Source organism: Euphorbia lathyris, chromosome 8, assembly GCF_963576675.1.
Source record: "Euphorbia lathyris chromosome 8, ddEupLath1.1, whole genome shotgun sequence".
NCBI classification, from domain to species: Eukaryota; Viridiplantae; Streptophyta; class Magnoliopsida; order Malpighiales; family Euphorbiaceae; genus Euphorbia; species Euphorbia lathyris.
In genome coordinates, this window is record NC_088917.1 from 44,653,444 (window position 1) to 44,675,875 (window position 22,432).

Consider the following 22,432-nt stretch of genomic DNA (forward strand, 5'->3'; position numbering starts at 1 on the left):
GTACATTCCGTGGACGGGATCCCTGGACGATCTGGATAGGATCAGGCAATTCCCCGAGGAACCATTTGTGGATTATGCTAGAAGATGGAGGTTCAAGTATGCCTCGTGTCGGGTCATCTTGAGTGCTGAGACCCCCTAAACTGGGAAAGCCGCTTCTCCTCTACGTAGCAATTGAGGAGCGATCTATTGGGGCAATGTTGGCTCAAGAGGGAGACACCGGTGTGGAGCACGCGGTGTATTATTTGAGTAAGAAATTCCTGGAGTATGAGCTCAAGTACAACATGATCGAAAAGACATGTGTGGCAGTAGTATGGTTGACAAAGAAACCGTGGCACTATTTCCAATCGTATAAAGTGATCATTATTTCTCGGATGGACCCCGTGAAGTATCTATACCGAACTCCATCCTTGACGGGGAAGTTAGCCAGATGGTTGTTGCTTTTATCCGAGTTTGACATTGAATATGTGACAAAGAAGGTTATCAAAGGGAGGGCCGTGGCAGAATTTCTGGCCAACCAACCCCTGAATGCAGAGAAGAAGAGATAAGCTATGATTTCCCCGATGAACACTTGAACGCAATCGAAGTTATACCGTGGAAAATGTTCTTCGACGGAGCAGTTAATTCGAATGGAGCTGGAGTAGGAGTACTACTCACCTCACCAGAGGGAGAAAGGATCCCGATGGCCAAGAAGTTGTCGTTCCCTCTTACCAATAATATGGCCGAGTATGAAGCATGCATTTATGGGTTAGAGTCATTAGCGGCACTGGGAGCGTCATATGTCGAAATTTGTGGGGGACTCAAAGTTGATCATCGAACAGGCACAAGGAAACTGGGAGGTAAGAGAAGAAAGACTACGTCCATAGCTCGATCAGCTAGAAGGGTTGGCACAAAGATTCAAAGAATGGCGTTTCTATCATATTCCTCGAGCACAGAACCAGGCGGCGGATGTCTTGGCTACTTTGGTGTCAGTTTGGGACAACCCCCGGAACCTTGCCTCGAAACCATTGGTATTAAGGAGATCTCACAAACCATGCTACGAGGACGTAATGCTGTTAGGGGCAGATGAAAAATCGTGGTATTTCGATATCGTGAACTTCATGAAAAATGGAACATATCCGGCAGAGTCAGAACCTAGGGATCAAGCTGTGATTAGAAGGTTAGCTCGTCAGTTCGTCATCCACGACGACTTGCTTTACAAGAGGCACATTGATGGGTTACAACTAAGATGCTTGGATGCGGGAGAAGCCCGCGAGGCAATGGAATCAGTACATTCAGGAATTTATGGAGCCCATATGGGAGGAGCGGTGTTAGCAAAGAAAATCATAAGGCAAGGCTTCTACTGGCTCACCATGGAAAGAGATTGTAACGAGTATGCAAAGAAATGCCATGATTGTCAAATCCACGGCGATTGCAGTCATCTTCCGGCCATGGAACTACATGTGCTAGCACCTATTTGGCCATTCGCTGCTTGGGGCATTGACATCATCGGCGAAGTAAGGCCTAACGCTTCAAATGGACATAAGTTTATTGCTGTCGCCATCGATTATTTCACCAAGTGGGTAGAAGCAGAGTCGTTTAGCAAACTGGGATCCAAGCAAATGAGAAAGTTCATTGAAAAACACTTGATCACCAGGTTCGGAGTGCCTCATCACATGATTACGGATAATGGGGTCCAGTTTCAGGGGGAAGTAAGAAATATTTTCCGAGAATATGGCATTGAACATCACAGGTCTTCTCCATACCGTCCACAGGCTAATGGAGCAGTAGAAGCAGCTAATAAGAACCTTAAGAGGATTCTCGTAAAAACGGTGGAATCACATCGGAATTGGCATGAGCAGCTCCCACTCGCATTATGGGCTTATCGCACGACAATTAGAACCTCAACTGGGGCAACACCATTCTCTTTGGTGTATGGAACAGAAGCAGTCTTGCCGATTGAGATCGAAAAGCGATCGTTGAGAATCGCAGTGGAGGCAGAAATTCCCGAGGCGGAATGGGCGAAGAAGCGATGTGAGCAGTTGGCTCTAGTTGACGAAAAAAGGATGGAAGCACTTTACCATGTACAATTATATCAAAGAAGGATGGCTCGGGCTTTCAATAAAAAGGTCAAGACCAGTCCTATCAAAGAAGGAGATTTGGTGCTGAAACAGATCCGTGTGACGCACACCGACCCGAGGGGGAAGTTCAGGCCTAACTGGGAAGGACCATTCGTCGTGAAGAAGATACTAAGCAAAGGAGCGGTGAAGTTAACCACAATGGACGGCATGGAATTCTCCGAACCTACCAACCTGGATAGGCTTAAGAAATACTTGTCGTAAAAAAAAAAAAAAAAAAGAAAAATAAAGAAAAATTCCCGATAGGTTGAAAACCCGCAAAGGGCGACCTATGCAACAATAAGGGAAATCCCAATGGGTGAAAACCCGAAAGGGCACTCATTTAAAAATTCCGAGATAGTAAAAGGAGAGGAGAAAAATCACCGGGATCCGAAAACCGAAAGGCGGATCCTGGTAACAATAGTTATGACTTGAGCAATTACAAAAATAATGTATAAGAGACTAAGTATTTTTGTTGTTTGTAAATAAATAAAGGCATGAATATATTTGACGAGAATGATGGGAATCATCATAATCTACTGAATGCATGGTAATATGAATCACGAGTTATACATTTCCTATCCTACTTTTCACAAAAAGCCTACCTACTATCCACCCCACTCCCTATACATCAGCTATACATCGGGGAAACTCTAATAAAAGCTACAAAGCAATAATGAAAGCTACAAAGCAATAATGAAAGCTACAAAGCAATACATAACGAGCCTAATACGGAGGGAAGTCCCAATAGTCCTCAAAATCTCTCAGGTGTGATGCCCGCTCCACAGATAGTGCCTCCTCGGCAGCACGCGCTCTCTCATCAGAAACTCGCGCTCTCTCATCAGAGGCGCGTGCTCTCTCATCAGAAACTCGCGCTCTCTCATCAGAGGCGCGTGCTCTCTCCTCTGCAGCAAGGCGCCTGATCGACTCATCACGCGCCCTCTCTTCGACGGCAAGGCGACCCTCAGTCTCCCATCGCATCATCCCTGACCAGTGATCATTTCTCTCCTGATACACCTGACCCACCCGGGCGTCGGCCTCCCGCACCAACTCGCTCTGCCTCCGCTCGTGGGCATGCAGATCACTCTACAGAAAAAGAAAAAAAAAAGAACAGATAAAAAGCAGCATAGGCCAAAAACATAAATCATACATACATGCATACATTCCACTACACTAAAGTAAAGTAATGATACATACCAGGTGATCGGTGCAGCGCAAGCTGAGACGATCTCGTAAGTAACCAGACAGCCCCATGTAATCCGTACAAGTCTCCCTCATGGTCAGAGAAGCGTCTGAGGGATCAAATGGGACCCTCGAGGAGAAGATAGGAGGAGCCGCCTCGAATCCTGCATAGGCTGCCCCGGACTCGTCATAGCAAATCGTGGCATAATCTCTCCCGTAGTCTGGTAGGGGCACGCCTAGGGAAGACCTCTCCGGTCGGGCAGCACTGGAGGACTCGCCGACGTAGTAGGGCTGCTCGCACACAGGCGTCTGAGCTCGAGTACCGTCAAAGAAATCAGATAAATGGGCACTCCTCTAGGACCCCTCCTGCAAAAAAAAAAAACACACAATAAAAACCCCTAAACATCTCATGAATGAAATGGTAAAATGAGAAGGGGGCGGAACCACTTACTGGGACCTCCTCCTGACCAAAGACTGCCGCGACAGCCTCCCTCGAAAATACATCTGCCACCGGATCCACCTCCATCGCTGCCGCCGGGGCATCCCTCGCGCTCAGCAGAGTAGATAAGTAAAGCTCACGGCCCCCGGCGTGAACCCACACCGCTCTACCAACGAACCGACGAGACCAGTCCCGACGAACGACCGATAGGGGCTTGGTCCGCACCGCAAACATAGAGACGGGGATCTCACCCGGTGTCCAATGTACGTCACTAACTCTGGGGATGCCTCGGTCCCCCAAATACCACGCCCGTATGCAGGGGCCGGTGAGCACACACTGCTGCTCCTGGATCATAGATACATGCGTATAATCGGGACCGAAGTCGAGGTCGTCCCACCTGAACTTAATCTAAAAAATGCACAAAGAGAAAGTCAGAAAGACTCAAACAAAAATCTCGCACGACTAGGCAAAATCTACCTGTCTGAGGGTCAGCGAGTCGATCCAATCTAGGAGCCGCGGCACCATCCGACTCCTCTCGGCGCTCAAGTCAACATCTCTCCATCGGGTCATGAAAGGCGGCCTCGGTACTCTTGGTCGAGGTTGAGACCGGCTGGGAAGAATATGCCTCTCATACGCCCACACCTGCGGTAAAAACAAGGATTAGGAGTGTGAAAGACGCAAAGAAGATAAGACGGGCAAGTCAAAAAGGCGTCGCGTACCAGCAAAGCGAAGGTGTAACCACCGAAATCCTTGCGCTTCCGGCAAGTCAGATCCAAAAACTTGTAGAGAAAGGCTAAGCCTGCCCCCGCCCAATCATAGGAAGCCACCGCATCCAGATCGCTGAGTGCCTGAATGAGACCCGCGTGTACCTTCCCGCCCTTCGTGTGGAAAATCGTCTCACTCAGAGTATATACCAAGAAACTACGAACCGCCAAGTCGGTATCGTCAGTCTCGCAAAAATCTCACCGACTCAAAAGGCTCGCGGTGGAAATAAACTTCGCCGGAGTAGATTTGGCGCATGGGCGAACTCCCGGTCCAATCAAAGCAGCGAGCCTAGCGAGGTCGACCCGCGGTCGCATCATGTCGAAATGAAGAGGAACGGGAGTGCTGCTCCCTCGCAATCCTGTCAACAGTGAAAAATCTCTGGGCGAGATGGTCATCTCCCCGAAAGAAAGGTGGAAAGTGTGGGTCGAGTCAACCCACCGCTCACATAAGGCGCGTAGGCCAAAACGGTCACATACCCCGTTGGTACGGGGCAACGCTGCAATGAAAGGCTCAAAGCCCAACTCGCGCACGCGGGCTCTCGCCGCGGCGCCCAGCCTAGCATACCACGAGTGAATCTCGACGGTGGTCCCAGAAATCTCAATAAACTAGAAAGAACAAGACAAGAAAATTTAAATACAGTTCCTAAAGCATGCAATCAATGAGGACGCGTTAAGACTAGGCATTCTTTCATTATCTAACCTAGAGACATCTGGTCAATTAGGGCCAACTTTCTGTAAAAGTCTCTCCCTTAGGGTCGCTCATGTAAGGTTTAGTTAATTCTTTAATCCACTCTCGTCCGCATTGACAAGGAGCATAGATTAAGTTTACTATTCATATGCATTAGTTAAGTTTTCACTATTCACGTTTTCACTATTCACGTGCACTATTCACTTGCATCAGTTAAGTTTTCACTATTCACGTGCACTATCCACGTTTTCACTATTCACGTGCATTAGTTAAGTTTACTATTCACATGCATTAGTTAAGTTTTCACTATTCACGTGCATTAGTTAAGTTTACTATTCACGTACACTATTCACGTGCACTATTCACGTTTTTACTATTCACGTTGTTTTTACTGTTAGCATGCATAAATTCGTAGTGTCACTATTCACATGCATATAGCGCGCATTCTCACACAGAAATAAACAAGTGAAGAAATTCATGTTTTCTAGCTAAAGTCCTCGAAGGCAATCTAAAGGTTAGCATGCAAATCATGTTCGGATAGGAATGCTAAAGCCTAGAGTTTGAATCAAATAAAAGTGAGAAATCACTTACCTCGTTGCAGCGTGTCCGGCTCAGATGCATTGTAGGGTCGTGGAAGGGATCCACTCTATCTAGGTTTACATAAACCTCGTCCATGCCTCTAGTGCCATCCCATTCATCCAAATCCATCCCGACAATAATCCAAATCGAAGTCTAGGGAGAGAAAGAAGAGAGAGAAGGTGTGGGGTTGAAATGAAACCCCACCACCTTATATAGGAAGAGGGAATGTCATTCCCGTAAATAGTGAAAAAGGTACGATTTGACATAAAGGTAAAAAGTAAATAATTAATTACTAGGTGCACAGACCTCCGATTTGCAGTCCGTTTCAGCCTGCATTTCTCCCAGACAACGACCAACATTGCCAAGATATGAACTCCAAACAACAGTCAATTTTTACAGAACAGTGACACCAGTCAAAATACAGATGACAGTCAACAGAAAAACGATCATTAGTCTATATCATTTCAGACTAAAACACATTCCTATTGAACCTCCGAGATGATAGCTCCAGTAAGAAGATACAGACAATGGTGTCGTAAGAAAATCCAGAAACAATCCCAGCTTTTGAGCCATCTGACTCACGGTCGCAGACCGGAGTTGCTTTTGAGCCATCTGACTCACGGTCGCAGACCGGAGTTTCTTTTGAGCCATCTGACTCACGGTCGCAGACCGGAGTTGCTTTTGAGCCATCTGACTCACGGTCGCAGACCGGAGTTGCTTTTGAGCCATCTGACTCTCGGTCGCAGACCGGAGTTGCTTTTGAGCCATCTGACTCACGGTCGCAGATCGGAGTTGCTTTTGAGCCATTTTACCCGCGGTCGTGGACCAGGGTCGCTTTTGAGCCATCTTACTCTCGGTCGTAGACCAGAGTTGCTTTTGAGCCATCTTACTCAAGGTCGCAGACCTGAGTTGCTTTTGAGCCATTTTACCCACGGTCGTGGACCAGGGTCGCTTTTGAGCCATCTTACTCGCGGTCGCAGACCTGAGTTGCTTTTGAGCCATCCCAATAACGGTCGTACACCGAAATTTCTTTTGAGCCATTCTTACCCATAACCAACGTACGCTAGATTCCGAGAAAAGAACATCCATCGACGGCCACTCCAAAGGTGACGATGGAAGGAATCAGAGGATGACACCGGAACGCGCAGCGCGAAGGTCAGGTATGCTCCCTCCTACTCTTTACGTGTCTTTTACTTTTATATGCTTTACATTGCATGTGTTATGTTAGCAAAAAATGTTTTCGAAACACACACATCACTGTCAAAATAGAAAAGTAGGGGCAACTGTAGACACTGAGTCGGAGGACCTGTGACGAAAACCTGACAACAACACGGTTGAAGCGATTGATTCCGGAAGTTTTGAAAAACAAAAAAAATATAAAGAATAATAAGGAAAGAAAATTACAGCGGGTCGCTGTTGCCGGTAAGGTGGCTCGCGTATGCTTAGCGGCATGGCGTGGGTGCTTAGCGGCATCCAGCGCGCGATCGACAATGGTCGAACGCCCGCTCGACGGCACAGGACGTGCGCTCGGCGTCCGTCGGACGCACGCGTCCAACCACGAGTGGCACGTTCTCGACGTCCGAGCAACGCCCGAGTCTGATAGCGCGGGACACGCTCTCGTTGGCCACTGAGCGTGCGCGCCCGGCAGCGCGGAGCGCGCATTCGGTGGCCTCAATATGTGAGCGTCCGACGGCGCGGAACGCGCGCGCCCGACAGCGCGAGGCACGCCTCGGGCGATCGCCCAACAAATGTTGGGCGGCCGCCCAACATTGTTGGGCGGTAGCCCAACTTAGTGTTGGGCGGCCGCCCAACAAGCCTTGGGCGGCCGCCCAACGACTTTGGGCGACGCCCAATTTTACTTGGGCGTCACCCAAAGTTCCGGGATCCGTTTCCCTATATAAGGGCACGAATCCCAATGCAAAAAAGGAGGATTTTTGGAGAGAGCTTTCTCACTCTAAACATTTTTAGAGAGAGAGAGTGAATTTTTTTAAGAAAAATATTTTTTTTCTCGAAAATTCCAAATTTCCTAAAGTTCAATTTTTACTAAATTTTCATTAAAAACAGAAGATCGTGGTTCGTGGAATCAATCGGCTTCGACTGTCAGATACCGAATTTAAGGTATTATCCGAGTACTAGACTCTCTTTTATTTTATTTTATTTATCTTCTTCTCCTATTTATTTTTATGTTATAGTTTATATTTATTTAGTTATTTATTTATGTTGTCACATTTTATTTAATTAGCGTATTTATTTAATTTCCATTTCGTGTTGAATAAAATTCGGTTTTGTTTTAAAATAAAAAACCTCGTTTTGATATCCCAATACGAACCGTGATCCGATAAAAAGGTAGTTCGGGTATCGAAAACGTTGTAATTATAAGTTTTTAATTTAAAAGAAATTTCCAAATAATGATTTGAAATAAAAAAACGTCGTTTAGGAACTTCCGTTTTCGACTATGATCCATTTTTGGTAGTTCGGAAATCCAAAACGATTGAATTAGATTTAATTTAAAGCTTTCGAATAAATCTGGAGAATATTGGAGTGCTGCTGTAATTTGTCATTTCTGTCACTAAATGCTGTTTACCGACGGATTTTCCGTCGGTAAATCTGCCAAAACGTAAAAGATGCCATTTCAGTCCCTTTTTCTTAACTTTTAAGCTTTTAATCCTTAATATATATATGTATAGTTATGTAATATATGTTTTTCAAATTATTTTAGACCTTTAGTATATGTAATTATTTTAGAATATTTGTATGCTTTTTTATTATTATTCTATTTTACAATATAAGTATATGTATATATGTCTTTCTTTTTATTCATTTGGGCTCTATTAGATTCTATTTTGAAGATTATTTACTTGGGTATTTTGGAAAATAATTAATATATATTAGTATATGTTATTTTTGATATTTAAAACTATAATAGATATGTATATATGTAGTTTTGGGATATTTGGATTATTTTAGTGGTTATTGAAGGAAATTATTTTTGGATGAATATTATTTTCTTAGTTATAGGATTTACTTACTATTTTCACATTTTTAAAGTATAGATATATTGTACCTACTATTTTTATATACATATAGTTTCTTTTGTATAAACTTTTATTTTCTTATTCTATTTTTTTGATTTAAATGTATATATATGCTAGAATTACTTTCTTTATTCCTTTGGACCATTCATGGGTCCATGTTTCAAATGGGCTTTATTTGAGTATGAGTCTTGGTTTAAATGGGTTTATTATTACAAGTGTAATAGGTAGAGAGTCCATTAAATAAGAGAGGAAAATAAATCACAAAAAGAGAGCTTTCAATATAATTATTTAAACTAACGAATTTTTAGAGTTTCCTAATGTAAGTAAATAGAGTTGTTTTTATTAACATTTCAAATCATTTCTCAAAACACCACGTCTTAAAACCTTAGTCCGTTCCAACGGCGGATTAAGCGAACATTATAATTAAAATCGTTTTCTTTGTGAATAATAGAGTTTTAGAATCATTTTCTTAAAGGATTTGTACAACATGATATTGACTTGTATGTTTAACCACGTTTTCTCATTAAAAGGTTTTTATCCTAACGTTTTCAAACACTCGAGTCGTTCCAACGGCGATTCGGGTAAAACTTCATCAAACGGGGTTTTAAAACGCACCTAAATCGTTCCAACGGTGATTAAGGTGCGAACCATGTAAATAAACTCGTTTTGGAGAAAATAAGTTAGTGTAGAATAAACACACAGCGTGACATGTAAATGAAGTTGTAAATAAATCACTTCTTTCTCCCCCTTCTCTATGTATGTATAACATAAATGGGTGATTCTTTACTAGTATGGCTTTCCAAATAATATATGCTCAAAACGGTTTCTGAAAAAAGAAAGAAAAGGGTTTCAAATGAATTTTAAACTTAAAGAAGTATACGATTAGTCCGTTATCGCCTAACATGCTGAGTAGGAGGCCGGTGGTTCATAACCGGGCGATGTCGGGGTGCCTAGTAGCCTTTCTCCGGAAAGGAGCTAGCCTTCTCGGCTCGTACCTAAGTTTCCCGAACCCACACCGGTCTCCCGCAAGGGATCGGTGTTCATTTTCCCATTCGTGGGTGGCGACTCTTCCATATCTCCGAGCTCCGGTCCTGCCGAGCAGCTTGATTCCGCGATTGGTTGCTTTCGGCGCCAATCACCGCTTACGTCGCCATGAGGTTGTCCACCCCCCGGTCCGCCCGGGAGATTAGGCCGCGGCACCTCGTCTAACAATTGTCAACACGAGGGACAGTTAAAATCAAATCATTTGTTTTTCCCTCGAGTATCCGACACTCAGTGGCATCAAATACAACCTTTCTACTGCTGTCACACAGCTGAGCCATGCTCAATAGGTTATATTTGAGACCCCTGACTAAGGAGACTGACTCAATAGTAGGGTTACCTCCGATAGTACCTGAACCTACTATCTTACCCTTTTTGTTGTCTCTGAAGCTTACACTTCCACCTCGTTTACGCTCAAGTGTGATGAACTGAGTTTTATCACCAGTCATATGCCTCGAGCATGTGCTGTCAATATACCAAAGCTTTGACTTCTCCGCGCACCTCAGGCTCACCTGCATTTTAAACTATTCATCTTTAGGTACCCAATTCCTTTTGGGTCCTCGTTGGTTAGCATAAACAGGTGACACATCATGTTTTAATTTGTGACGACATACATTTATGGTGTGGCCATCTTTACCACAATAGTCACAAAAGCTTACCCTTTAAGGGTATTTCCTCTTTTGGTCAGCATGATTGTGCTGAGCATACCAACACACTTGTATAGTGTGTCATCTCTTTCCACAACAGTCACACTGACTGTTCTGTTGAGTGTACTGTCGATGCTGACCAGTACCTTGATACTCAGCATTGGGATAGAACCTTTTCTTAGCTGATGTACTCAGATGGTTCTGTATTGTTGTGATGTCCTTTCTCAGCTTCTTAGAGTCTGATTAGACTTCAGAGACAAATCTATGAATTATTTTCAAATTTTCATCTTGCCTAGTGTTGTCCTGAAGAAGATGTTGGATGTCACTCAGTTTGACTTCCTCGATCTCATCATATCGCCTGCTGAGTGCTCTAATTTTCTTATTACACTTTTTGGTCAGTGTATAGAGATCACTCAGGGTATTAACCATTTCATTTCTAAGCAAGAGAAGAGATGTTACCTCATTGGAGTGCTCGTCTTGGTCAGATTCATCTGAGAGGTCAGCTTGCTCAGATCGGCATTGGTCAGCAGATTCGTCAGCCATGAAACATATGTTTGCTGACTCTGTGGCATCATCTTCTGATGAGGTTGACTCATCGCTATCACTCCATGTTGCCACCATTGCTTTTCTGCTGCCTTTCTTTTCTTTCTTCAGAGTGGGACAGCTTGATTTAATATGCCCAGTTTGATGGCATTCAAAACATGTGACAGGCTTGGAGCTGTCCTTTTTGTATCTGCTGTTGCTGGACTCAGCTTTGTACTTATCGCTTCTTCTGAATGGCCTTTTGCTATTCTTGTCATTCTTTCTGAATAGCTTCTTCATCTTTCTTGTGAACATGGCCATCTCCTCATCATCTGATGAGTCAACTTCTGTTGAGTCAGCTTTCATGACAAGTGATTTTTGCTTCTTGTCCTCTGACTTTTCTTTAGCTTCAAAGTTCTTCATTGAGATCTCGTGGGTCAGCAGAGATCCGATCAACTCGTCATATTTGTATGTGGTCAAGTCCTGAGCCTCTTCCACAGCTGTCTTCTTAGCTTGCCAGCTTTTGGGTAGACTTCTCAAGATTTTCTTCACCTGCTCTTCTTCTGTGAAGTTCTGCCGAGTCTCTTCAGCTCATTTATAATGTTGATGAATCTTGCGTTCATTTCAGAGATGTCTTCATTGTCATTCATCTCGAACAGCTCGTATAATCTCATGTGTTGGTTCACCTTTGATTCCTTGACCTTGCTGGTACCTTCATAGGTCACTTCCAGCTTCTTCCATATTTCCTGTGCTGACTCACAACCTGAAATTTTGTTGTACTCTGCAACATCTAATGCACAGTGAAGCATATTGATAGCCGAAGCATTATTTTGTAATTTTCTAAGGTCATCTTCTGACCATTCAGTTTCACTCTTAACAACTTTCTCGTTGTTTACCATTTTGTAAGGCACAAACGGGCCTTGGACTATTGCAAGCCATGCACTCATGTTTGTGGCTTGAATGAAATTTTTCATCATGTTCTTCCAAAATGTATAATTGGATCCGAAGAACAAGGGAGGCCGACTAATAGATAATCCCTCATGGAGTATCTGTGTTGTTTGACTTCCAGGAAGGAAACGAGTGCTGTTCTCAGCCATTTATAGGGATCAGCTTAAGATAGTTTTATCTTTGAGTAGTGAGCTACTCAGCTCTGATATCACTTGTTGGTCCCGTGTAATTAGTTCCAAGGGGGGTTAGGAACTAATGTAACTTTTTCGTTTAATTATGCTGACTTAATCAATTCTTTAAATTACTTAACTCAGTTTTGGTCAGCACGGTCGAGAGAGATGTAAGACAACTTTAGTTAGAGGCTGACTAGAACCGTTTTACTTGTGAGTTGGGAATTAACACTTAAGGTCAGCTTCCAACTCAGCACTCAGATTACTCAGTGTCAGCTTATACAATTTATATCCTAAGTAATTTAAGCAAGCAACACATGCATATATATATATTGAGAGAAGGAGTTAGAAATTACTCAGCATACTTATCCTGGTTCGGCCTCACCGCCTACGTCCAGTCCCCAGAATCCTTCCGGGCTTTTTCAATCCAATACTGAGCTCTTTAAAGGTAGAGCACAAACCGTTTACAAGCAATTGAGCATGCAAGAGTACCTTCCTCTATTCATCTACCCAATCCCTACTGAGTGCTATAACCGAACACTCAGATTTTTCTCTACCGCTGAGTACTAAAACCGAGTACTCAGCACCACTCTCTCAATCTTTACAAATGATACAAATTTGTTCTTTCTAGATGAAGAACACTTTAGATGAATACAAATTCAATCTAGACTTATACACAGAAATAAGATTTGGGTGTAAGTATTTGCTTTTCTTGTTTGTATGTGCTTGTATGTATGCTTTTCTCTTTTGTATTTCAGCCAAGGATCCAAGTGAAGAACTTGTCCTTTTATAGTGAATTCTGAGGCTGCAACCATTTGAATTCGGATGTATCCGTTGATTTCAAACGGTCTTCTTGCGTCATTCACTGGTCAGCATAAAGTTTTGCAGGCCAATCCCGTCGTCTGAATTTAGCAGGCGTCAGGCTTGTCTTCTTCCGCCAGGTTCATCTTCTAGCGCCAGTTTCATCTTTTAGCCAAAGGCCAGTTGACCCATGCGTCTCGAAACTATCTCCTTGCGTAATTCCAAAGCTTCTGAATTGGCGCAGATCTCTGTCGGATCTTGTCTTTTAGTTAACGGATCATTGGCGCTGTCCTGATGAACACTCAGCTTGATTTTAATAGACGTTGCCTTCGGTCTTTGTCTCTGGTGAGGCTGAGTCACATTCTACTCAACTTCTTCAGTCAGCTTCGTCTTCAAGCGTTTGTTCTGAAGAAGACTTTTCTTCTATTATGCTGAGTCGTTGTTCTACTCAGCTTCTGTGCCTCATGCTGACTTCATTCTGTCGTACTTTTTATTTCTGTTCTCATTTATAATTATACTCAACATTGAACAAACACATTAGTACAATTAAATCAAAGCACTTAAATTTAATTGTCTTAATCATGGATTAACTTAAATAATTTTGTCAAATCAAAATCATGTGGAAAGGTGTTTCAACAGGTTTTAGAGTCAACCATTTTAACCCTGTCAAGAATGTCAGCCACATACTTGGGCTGACACATATGAATGCCTTCCTTCGCATACCGAATCTGAATACCTAGAAAATATTCTGTCTTGCCCAGATTGCGAATGGGTAATTCCCATTCAATAGAGGCAATGATTCTAATAATGTGAGTAAGACATTGCTAGTGATGATGATATTATCCACATAACAAAGTATGTAGGTCTTCTTAGTTTCCATACGTCGTATGAAGAAAGAGTTATCAGCCTATGCCATCTTGAAATCAAGAGAAAGCAAGAACATTCAAAGACAAGTGAACCACTCACGTGGCGCATGTTTTAATCCATATACACTCTTTTTGATAAGACATACATATTCTGGTTTGTCACGATTCTTAACCCCTGTGGATGTTTCATAAATATGGTTTCTGATAAATTTCTATGGAGAAACGCATTTGATACATCTGATAGTTGTAGCCTTAACCTCATGACTGAATGTCTCTTTATAGTCGATTCGTGATGGTGAGTGAATCCGCGTGCCATAAGACGAGTCTTGTGTCTCTCAATGCTCCGATCAGACTTCTTCCTTGTTCAAAATAACCAATGGGAAGTGATGATATGTCTATATTGAGGATGTGGAATTAGCTACCAGGTGCCATTATCAAGAAGTGCTTGAATTTCTTCAAACATTGTCTTGTGCCATTCTCGAAGCTTGTTAGCTTTACTGAAACATGTGGGATCAACTGTGACATTAGGATGAGTGGCAAGAAGACCCTCAAAGCGCCCTCTAGAATTCAATGTGGATTGATGAAGCTACATGTTATGCTAACAAACTGGGGTAGCAAAACTGTAGATGTTGAATGAGACAGTGTACCAACCATAGGTAAGGGAATGATAGGTTGAGTTGACACAACATCATGTACTATAGGAGGCGACAAGGTAGGTAACACTTGTGAAAGTGAAGTATTCAGTTCAGGTGCAGTAGAGGAATCAAATGTAACTGATGACGGTAAGTACATAGAATTTACAGGCGTGTCATTTATGTGATCAGATCCAGTGTTTGACATAGTTGGTGATGGCATAGATGACAGAGTAGGAGATGATGACCGTATTAAAACCATACGATCATTTTCTGTGCTATCACAATCCGAGTGGGTATTGAGAGTAGCAGAACCCAAGGTGGAGTCCACATGTGTAATAGGTTGTGAAAAAGAGGAATTACCTAGATACGGGCCGAGTAAAGATGATAGTTGACAAGACGTGCTTTCCAACGGGATGCTGGGAGATGATGTTGAAGAAGCCGGTAAGGAGGTAGGAAACACATCTTCACTATATTGGACAAACTTGCAGATATAGACTCAACCAGTAGTAAAATCAAGACAAAGATCCCTAGAATGATTAGCAGAAGGACCCAGATAAACACACAACTTGGACCAAAAATCAAATTTGTGGTGATTATATGGCCAACGTAGAGGATAAATTCCACTCCCAAAGATACGCAATGATGAATAATTAGGTTGTTTGTTGTAGAAAATGAGGTATGGTGATTTATTTTTGAGAACTTTTATGGGTAGATGATTGTTTAATCACATACTCTGAAGTATAGTATAGTTCCAAAATTTCAATGCTAGAGATGCATTAACTAATAAGGTATGTCATGTATTAACTAAATGCCTAATTTTTCTTTCAGAGCAATGCCATTTTGAGAGTAAATGTGAGGATACACATTTTTATGTACAATGCCATTGCTCCTAAGTAAGAGTTGTAATTTTGAAATTCAACCCAAGATCAGAATATAAGTTCTTAACTCGAGCATTATACTGATTGCAAATCATGACATAAAAATCACAAAAAAGTGGCAGCAACATCACTTTTATTTTTTAAACAAAATACCCATCCAAAATGAGTGAATTCATCAATAATAATCAAGAAATAATGGTGGTCAAGATAAGATAAAATCGGAGCTGGCCCCAAACATCCAAATGTAAATTTTCAAAAACAAATGTACTAGAGCGAGTGATAAAAGGTAAATATGATCTAACTAACTTTTCTAAAGGACAAAAAGAGCAACTACTAACTGGTGCTGAAGAGGATAACTTGTTTTCTTTGATAATCATGCTTACAATCTGATTATGACAATGTCCAAGCCGTGCATTCCACCTTTCAAAAGACACCTTCTCCCCTGCAAGAGCCTCCTTCAAAGTGGTTGGAAGCATATAAAGCCCATCTTTACTCGGGCCGCATAACAGGATTTCCCTAGTTGTTTGATCATTTACAAGAAAATGGTTAGGCCAGAATTCAAAGAAACAAGAATTATCACGCGGTAATTTTTGAACAGATAATAGAGATTTAGTAAGTTTAGGAACATATAAAGCATCAATAATTTGAAGATTATTAATGTTAGAATGTCCAAAATGAGAAATTTTCAAACCTTGACCATTTCTATATTGAACAGTGTCATAACCCTGATAAGGGTACATATGTTGAAACTGAGTTGGATTTGCCGTTATGTGATTAGTAGCACCAGTGCCAGGATAGCAAGACTGAGGAGGTCCAAAAAACGGATTCTGAGATTGCTACCATGCAAAATATGCATGAGGACCAGAGATCACGATAATTGAAGCACTTACCACCCCTTCTTTTTTTTCTGTTTATGTCTCTGGGGTTTAGATGATGCAACAGTGGAAATATTGACTTCATGAATAGTAGATGCAGTAGTAGAGGTCATTAGGTCAGACTTCCTGGTGGTATGAAGTAGGCCCTCAATAGTTTTCAAACTATTTAGTAGTTCATAATAGTCAATGTTGGTGCCTTATTTTGTGATGAGTTTCTGAATGGTAGGTCAGAATTCCTCACCAAGGTTTTTGAACAGCAGAACATGTAACAGATGCATAGGATAAGGGTTACCATAGGCAGCAAGATCATCAAGAATACACTTCAATTTTTGCATATATGCACTAACAGACAAATCATGTTGTTGTAGATCATACAACTCAAGACTTAACTAAAATTGTTTAGTTCCCGAAATAGTACAATAAATGCATTCAAATGCTACCCAAATATCATGTGAAAAACTGAAACATGTGATTAGAGGGCAAACCTTTTAAGTAATAGAATTCAATAGTAGAGCCTGAATCGTGTTTTCTAAATCATCCTAGGCAGTAAAAGAGGGATTCAAAAGCAAATCCTCATTATATATACCCAAAATGAGAAACATATTTTGGGGGCGAGGGACTTGTGTTAGTAATAAGATCAAAATAATGGTGAGATTTTAATGTGGATTCAATGTCCATTCTACATGCTTTATAATAGAGTATTGATACTCAAATTCAGCCAAACAGATTGGTAACAGTAGAATGAACTCACAAACACACAATCATAAAATAGTAGTATTTGATTGATAAAACTAGCAAGAAAATAGAAATAACAAGAATGAAAAGATAAATGGATTAAGCTAAGCTAAGCTAAGCTTAATCCCCTTTTCTACCCAACTAATGGGAGAGCCTCTGTAAAGCAGCCAAACAGTAATATTATCATAATCTTTAATACCTAAAACATAACAACTAATTCCTTACTTATACTCATCTATTACTCAAACTACCCTCCGTATCATCTTCCCAAATAACCAACCTATGCCACGCAACTCTTTCCGTACAGCTTACCTCTTCCATAACATTCCTACCAATGGCTAGGCTGTTCTCTATCATTACCCACCCATTCAAAACAGTCTTATCCTTCTTTGAGGTAAGGAACTCATAATTGATAGAAACCATAACAATCATTGGCCCATTATGCAGCACCGTAGTTGTTGCTTGACCTAATAGCACTCCTTGTTGTTGTATCATTGTATGAAACATTCCTTATAAGTAAATACCATTGTGAACCCATAGAGAAGTAAGAATTTCCGAAGCAAGAGAAGTAATTGTGAAAAGAACATCAACACCGCCCAATAAAATTCGGATAAAATATGAGTCATCTGCATCGTTAACCATAAAACAACCTCTCTCGTCATACCTCCGTGGTCCAAAATACGCAATATGTTTATGGGCTTGACATGTGTCAAAATATTTTGGTTTTGAAGCTCTTGATGAACAAGTTAGTTGTAGTCACCTGTTGAGCGAAATATGGCTTTTGCTCCGCTTCATCACCTCTCTTTGTCGAAGTTGCAATCACCGGCAAGTTAGGTTCACTGATTTTAATGTTGCTCTGTTTTATCGAACTGAAAACTAAGGGAGACTGATTTATGAGAGTCATAATAGGAGTAATGTGTCCTTTGGGCTCTAATTTCTGAAGTCGGTGGTCTTCACATGTAGCAGTAAAACGTGGGATCCACTTAGCAAACAAGACAAAAGTGATTTAGGAAGCGGAGAAATTAGAAGAAACTTGCAGAGTGGTATCTAGATGGATTTGATTTACCTCCAACCCATTATCCAAATAGAATTACTTGGGTTTGTATTTTTCCCATCGCCATCGTAAATAATGCAGGATATCGGTTCTTCTATTAACCTATTGACCTGTATCTAGAAATACAAAGATCCACAAATTTTTATTAATTAAAAACACATAACTAGTGAACCCCTCCTCATGCCACTCTTTGAAGCTGCGAGAACCGAAATATGCCGTCGTTTAGAACCATTGCCGACAAATGCATAACTTCCAATGACGGATTTGACGGCGTTTGAAAAAATAGTAAGATCTTATTCGACTCCACGACATGGACCTTTTCAGAAAGAAGAGTGACTTGCACCGATTTCTGCTAGAAATTCTTTTCTCATGCGTTTCTTGTCTCCACCACATGTAACCTCTGCTGTGGTCTTCAAATCAAGCGATGGGAATTTTTCTATATGTTGTAAACTCATTTCTGGCAACATTAGCAATTTCTTAGCCTTTTCACTTAATTGATCTGTTTGTTGATGATTGGAAGAACCAAAATCAAAATCTACTTCCTTCCCCTGTTGTTTCATCCCATCATCTTCATCTTTCCCATCCTTAGCTTCTGAATCCATAACTTCCGCCATGTTAGTTTCTGATGATTTGTCCATCGGTGTTTCTGATGGCGCAGTTGTCGGATCCAGTAGGTCGGATCAATTAATAGAGTACCGATACTCAAACTCAGCCAAAGAAATTGGTAACAGTAGAATGAACTCACAAACACGCACAATCATAGAATAGTAGTATTTGATTGATAAAACTAGCAAGGAAATAGGAATAACAGGAATGAAAAGATAAATGGTACTCTACCCAACTAATGGGAGAGTCTGTACAAAACAGCCAAACAGTAATATTATCATAATCTTCGATACCTAAAAAATAACAACTAATTCCTACTTATACTCAATCTATTACCCAAACTACCCCTTCATATCATCTTCCCAAATAACCAACCTATGTCGGACAGCTCATTCCGTACAGCTTACCCCTCCCACAACATTCCTACCAATGGCTAGGTGGTTCTCTATCACTTTATAATTGTGAGGAGTTAATTATAACATTGACAGGAGGAAGCCGGTGTTAAAGCCAAAGAAGATGCAATACATAATTAATGTATGCAATTGATGAAATTGGCAAGGTTGTGGTGGAATGAGATTAGACTGAAATTGTGTAGGAGGGATAGGAAAAGGGTTACTAACGGAATCAGAAAAGGAGGCAGATGCATACAAATTGTGGGCTGTCTGAAGAATTTTTTTCTTGATTTCCATTTCTAATTGGTATGACGGAGGCGGACCAAAGTTTGGGAATCTGATTGGCAAACATGAATGGTGAAGGCTCGGAGGGGATGCTGTCTGGCATGGCGGCTTGAGTTCTTACAGCAGCTCCGCTGTGTTCTGACGTGCAAACAGAAAAGGCGAGGACTAGACAACAATAGGTCAGACAAAGTGACTGCCTCGTTCCGGTTTGCAAAAATAACTGATGCAGGCAGCACTGCTGGTGATCGGAAGGACTGCAGACTGTCGGAACGTCATTGAAGGAAGAAAACGCTATGGATGCGTCTGGTCGCACAGGGGCAGTGTTTGCGGCAACAGCAGGTGTAGATTGGAACGGAGAATCAAACCGTCACCTTGAACAGGGAGGAGGCTGATTCAGTTAGGAGGGAGCAACTGTCGACCTAGCACCATGTATGATGTTGACGCGGCTATGTCAGTCCAGGAGGAAGAAGCTGAAGTGGTAGCAAGTGATACCACATTGTAAGGTAAAGATAGAAAAGATATTAGCTTAAAGAATTTCTCTCAATTAGAGTGATCATGAAATTTTGTATATATAATAGAATACATAATATAACAGATTTACAATAACTAATATAAATATAACTGGGTATCTTCTATGTTTACTTTGTTTTTAACAAATTAAGCCTTACTTTGTCAATTCTACCATTGGACATCCAATGATAGAATCGACAAAGTAAGCATAGCCTAACCCATAACAATTTGATAGACTTATTCACCAAGGTGATGACAGGAGCACAACTTATAGACTTTTTGTCCAAACTTGCTGTTGTTAATCACATACCAGTTTGAGGGGACAATGTTAAGAATTGTAACCGTAGTCACTGATACTGTTAGTGTTGTAATTAGAGTAGTTAGTTGGAAAAGGTAATTAGTCAAGCAGTTAGAGGTAATTAGCTAAGAAGTTAGTTGAGAAATCGATATAAAATGTAAGAAGGATGTGAAGTGTATTCATTCTGTTTTAATTTGATCTTGTTGATTTTCTTCAATATACATTCTTTCTCCTCTCCTATTTTACTTTCTCTAGAGTTACCATATTCGTTTGTATTGGTATAGAATTGATGGAATGGTTTTCATAAAATAGTGTTTTGTTGTTTTATGCTTTCACTAAGACTACTTGAGAAGAGCATACCATTATATTTCTAGAAACATGCACGATGCATCCTGTTTATTCTGACCCAGTCTTGTATTTATTGTTATGAGAGCTCAAGTAAGTGGATGAAAATGATGGTGTTAAGTTAAAAACACAAGGAAGGAAGTGGTATTTATTACTACACGCTTAGGAATTACTTATATATGTAGATCTGTTACATTATTATTATAAAAGTAAATGGATACTGAAAACATAGAACATATATAGAGTATGGTATAGGTATATGTCTTGTCTAGTCTAGTCTAATCTAGTTACTAATCCAAAGAATGTGGTCCTGAGGAAGAAAGTGGCAAACAGGAAGTGTTCCAGGCTTAACCTTGAGCAGTTGGAAAGCCAAATGTTTAGGATTCCAAGCTGATGTATCAGTATGGCAGATAGCTACAGCTTTAGCCTTTGTACCGTCAGCACCCACCAAGGAAACAATGTAAGCCCTTGTGGTTTGTGTTGAATGACAATAAAACACAGCATATGGATACTTCTGTTTGTGGCACACCACGGATTTGTTGGCTTTCATCTTCTTGGTTCCAGCTGTAATAACGTAGTTTTGCAATGGAGTTTGGTTATCCACCTCTGTGGAGATTGCCTGGACATTCTTTCCAAGAACAGATGTGGTGAAGTCGATCATTGACTCGAGTGAAGTTGCACAATATTTCTTCTCTCCTTTAATTCCTGGCATTTCACACTCGTATATTGTGTTCTTCATCATCTCTGCTTCCATTGATCCTGGCTTTACTGACAAGCTGTTGTAAATTTGGGGCAGCTTGTTAGATGAAAAGGGGATGGAATTAGCAAGTTGACGTGGTAAGAAAGTGGGAGATTGGGAAGTTTGAGTGAAGTATAAGTTGATAGATTTGGTGGGAGACAAGTCCTTCTCCAAGAAAAAGAGAGCTACGTTTGGGTTATCATGAAGTTGATCCTCAGTAGCTTTGTAGTTGTAAATGAATGGGTTTGGCCCTGGTTTTACACCAACATATACAGGCTTTCCCTTGCGTCCTCCTGTGTGTACATTAACCCCACCTTTGCCAACACCAACGCTAGTTCCGCCTTTTCCTTTTCCTGAATTAACGTTTACTCCGCCTTTCCCTACACCAACAGAAGTACCTCCAGGTTTTCCTTTTCCTGAATTAACGTTTACTCCGCCTTTCCCTACACCAACAGAAGTACCTCCAGGTTTTCCTTTTCCTGAATTAACATTCACACCCCCTTTCCCTACACCAACAGAAGTGCCCTTCTCTTCCATAAAGTCTGTAAAATTGAAGCTTTTCTTGTATTAATAATTTTCTATTGGTTTTGGAATAAAGTTGGAAACCTGACCTGGTTGTAGAAGATCTGATACAGCTTTTGGCATTGGAGTGTTAGGAAGGACAGAGTCCCAGTAGAGTTGAGGAGGCGAGGCAGCATGATTATGTGTTGTTGCTACTGCAATCTGCAATAAAATAAAAGGTGACTGTTACATCACTTGATAATCAATACTAAATTTATGCACTTGAAGAATGAGAAACTCACAATGAGAAAAACTACTAGTATGTTCATGTTCAACTCCATTGATGGAAGAAAGAGTGAAAAGGTTGCCAAGATATATAGAATCAGCTGCCTTAATTGCTTCAGCTGTATCTTAAATGCAATGGGACACATGTCATAACAATAAGAGGTGGACTAGAAACCATTGTACTAATATTCAGTCATATAAGTTGTTAGTACATCAAAATTTAACCAACAACTAACTACCCCATTAAATGAAAGGGTAAGTAGGGGTTGAGAATAGCCCCATGATTGTTTCCTAAAGATAGCTCAAATTTTCTGTCTTCATTTGCTAAGGACGGTGATATATTCACGTCTCTTTCTATTCATTTATGGAGTATTCTATTTCTGTTGGAAGATCGCAGGTATGCAAATTCACGCCCTTAATTTCCACAACTATTTCATCATGCTCTTCAAATCCCACTTAATTTTACCTCCACTTTACTCCTAAAATATCTAAAACAGATTCTTTGGAATGCCACAACAA

General features: G+C 41.1%; 1 protein-coding gene across 1 annotated transcript; it reads right to left on the reverse strand.

Moving 5' to 3' along the window:
• Positions 1-20,522: 20,522 nt before the first annotated feature.
• LOC136203360 (BURP domain protein RD22) lies at positions 20,523-22,066 on the reverse strand. Its single transcript, XM_065994484.1, has 3 exons — positions 21,931-22,066; positions 21,739-21,850; positions 20,523-21,669 (listed from the first exon to the last, which is right to left on the reverse strand). The coding sequence occupies exons 1-3, from the start codon at positions 22,057-22,059 to the stop codon at positions 20,672-20,674; spliced, it is 1,239 nt and encodes a 412-aa protein (XP_065850556.1). The 5' UTR covers positions 22,060-22,066; the 3' UTR covers positions 20,523-20,671.
• Between the last annotated feature and the right edge of the window lie 366 nt (positions 22,067-22,432).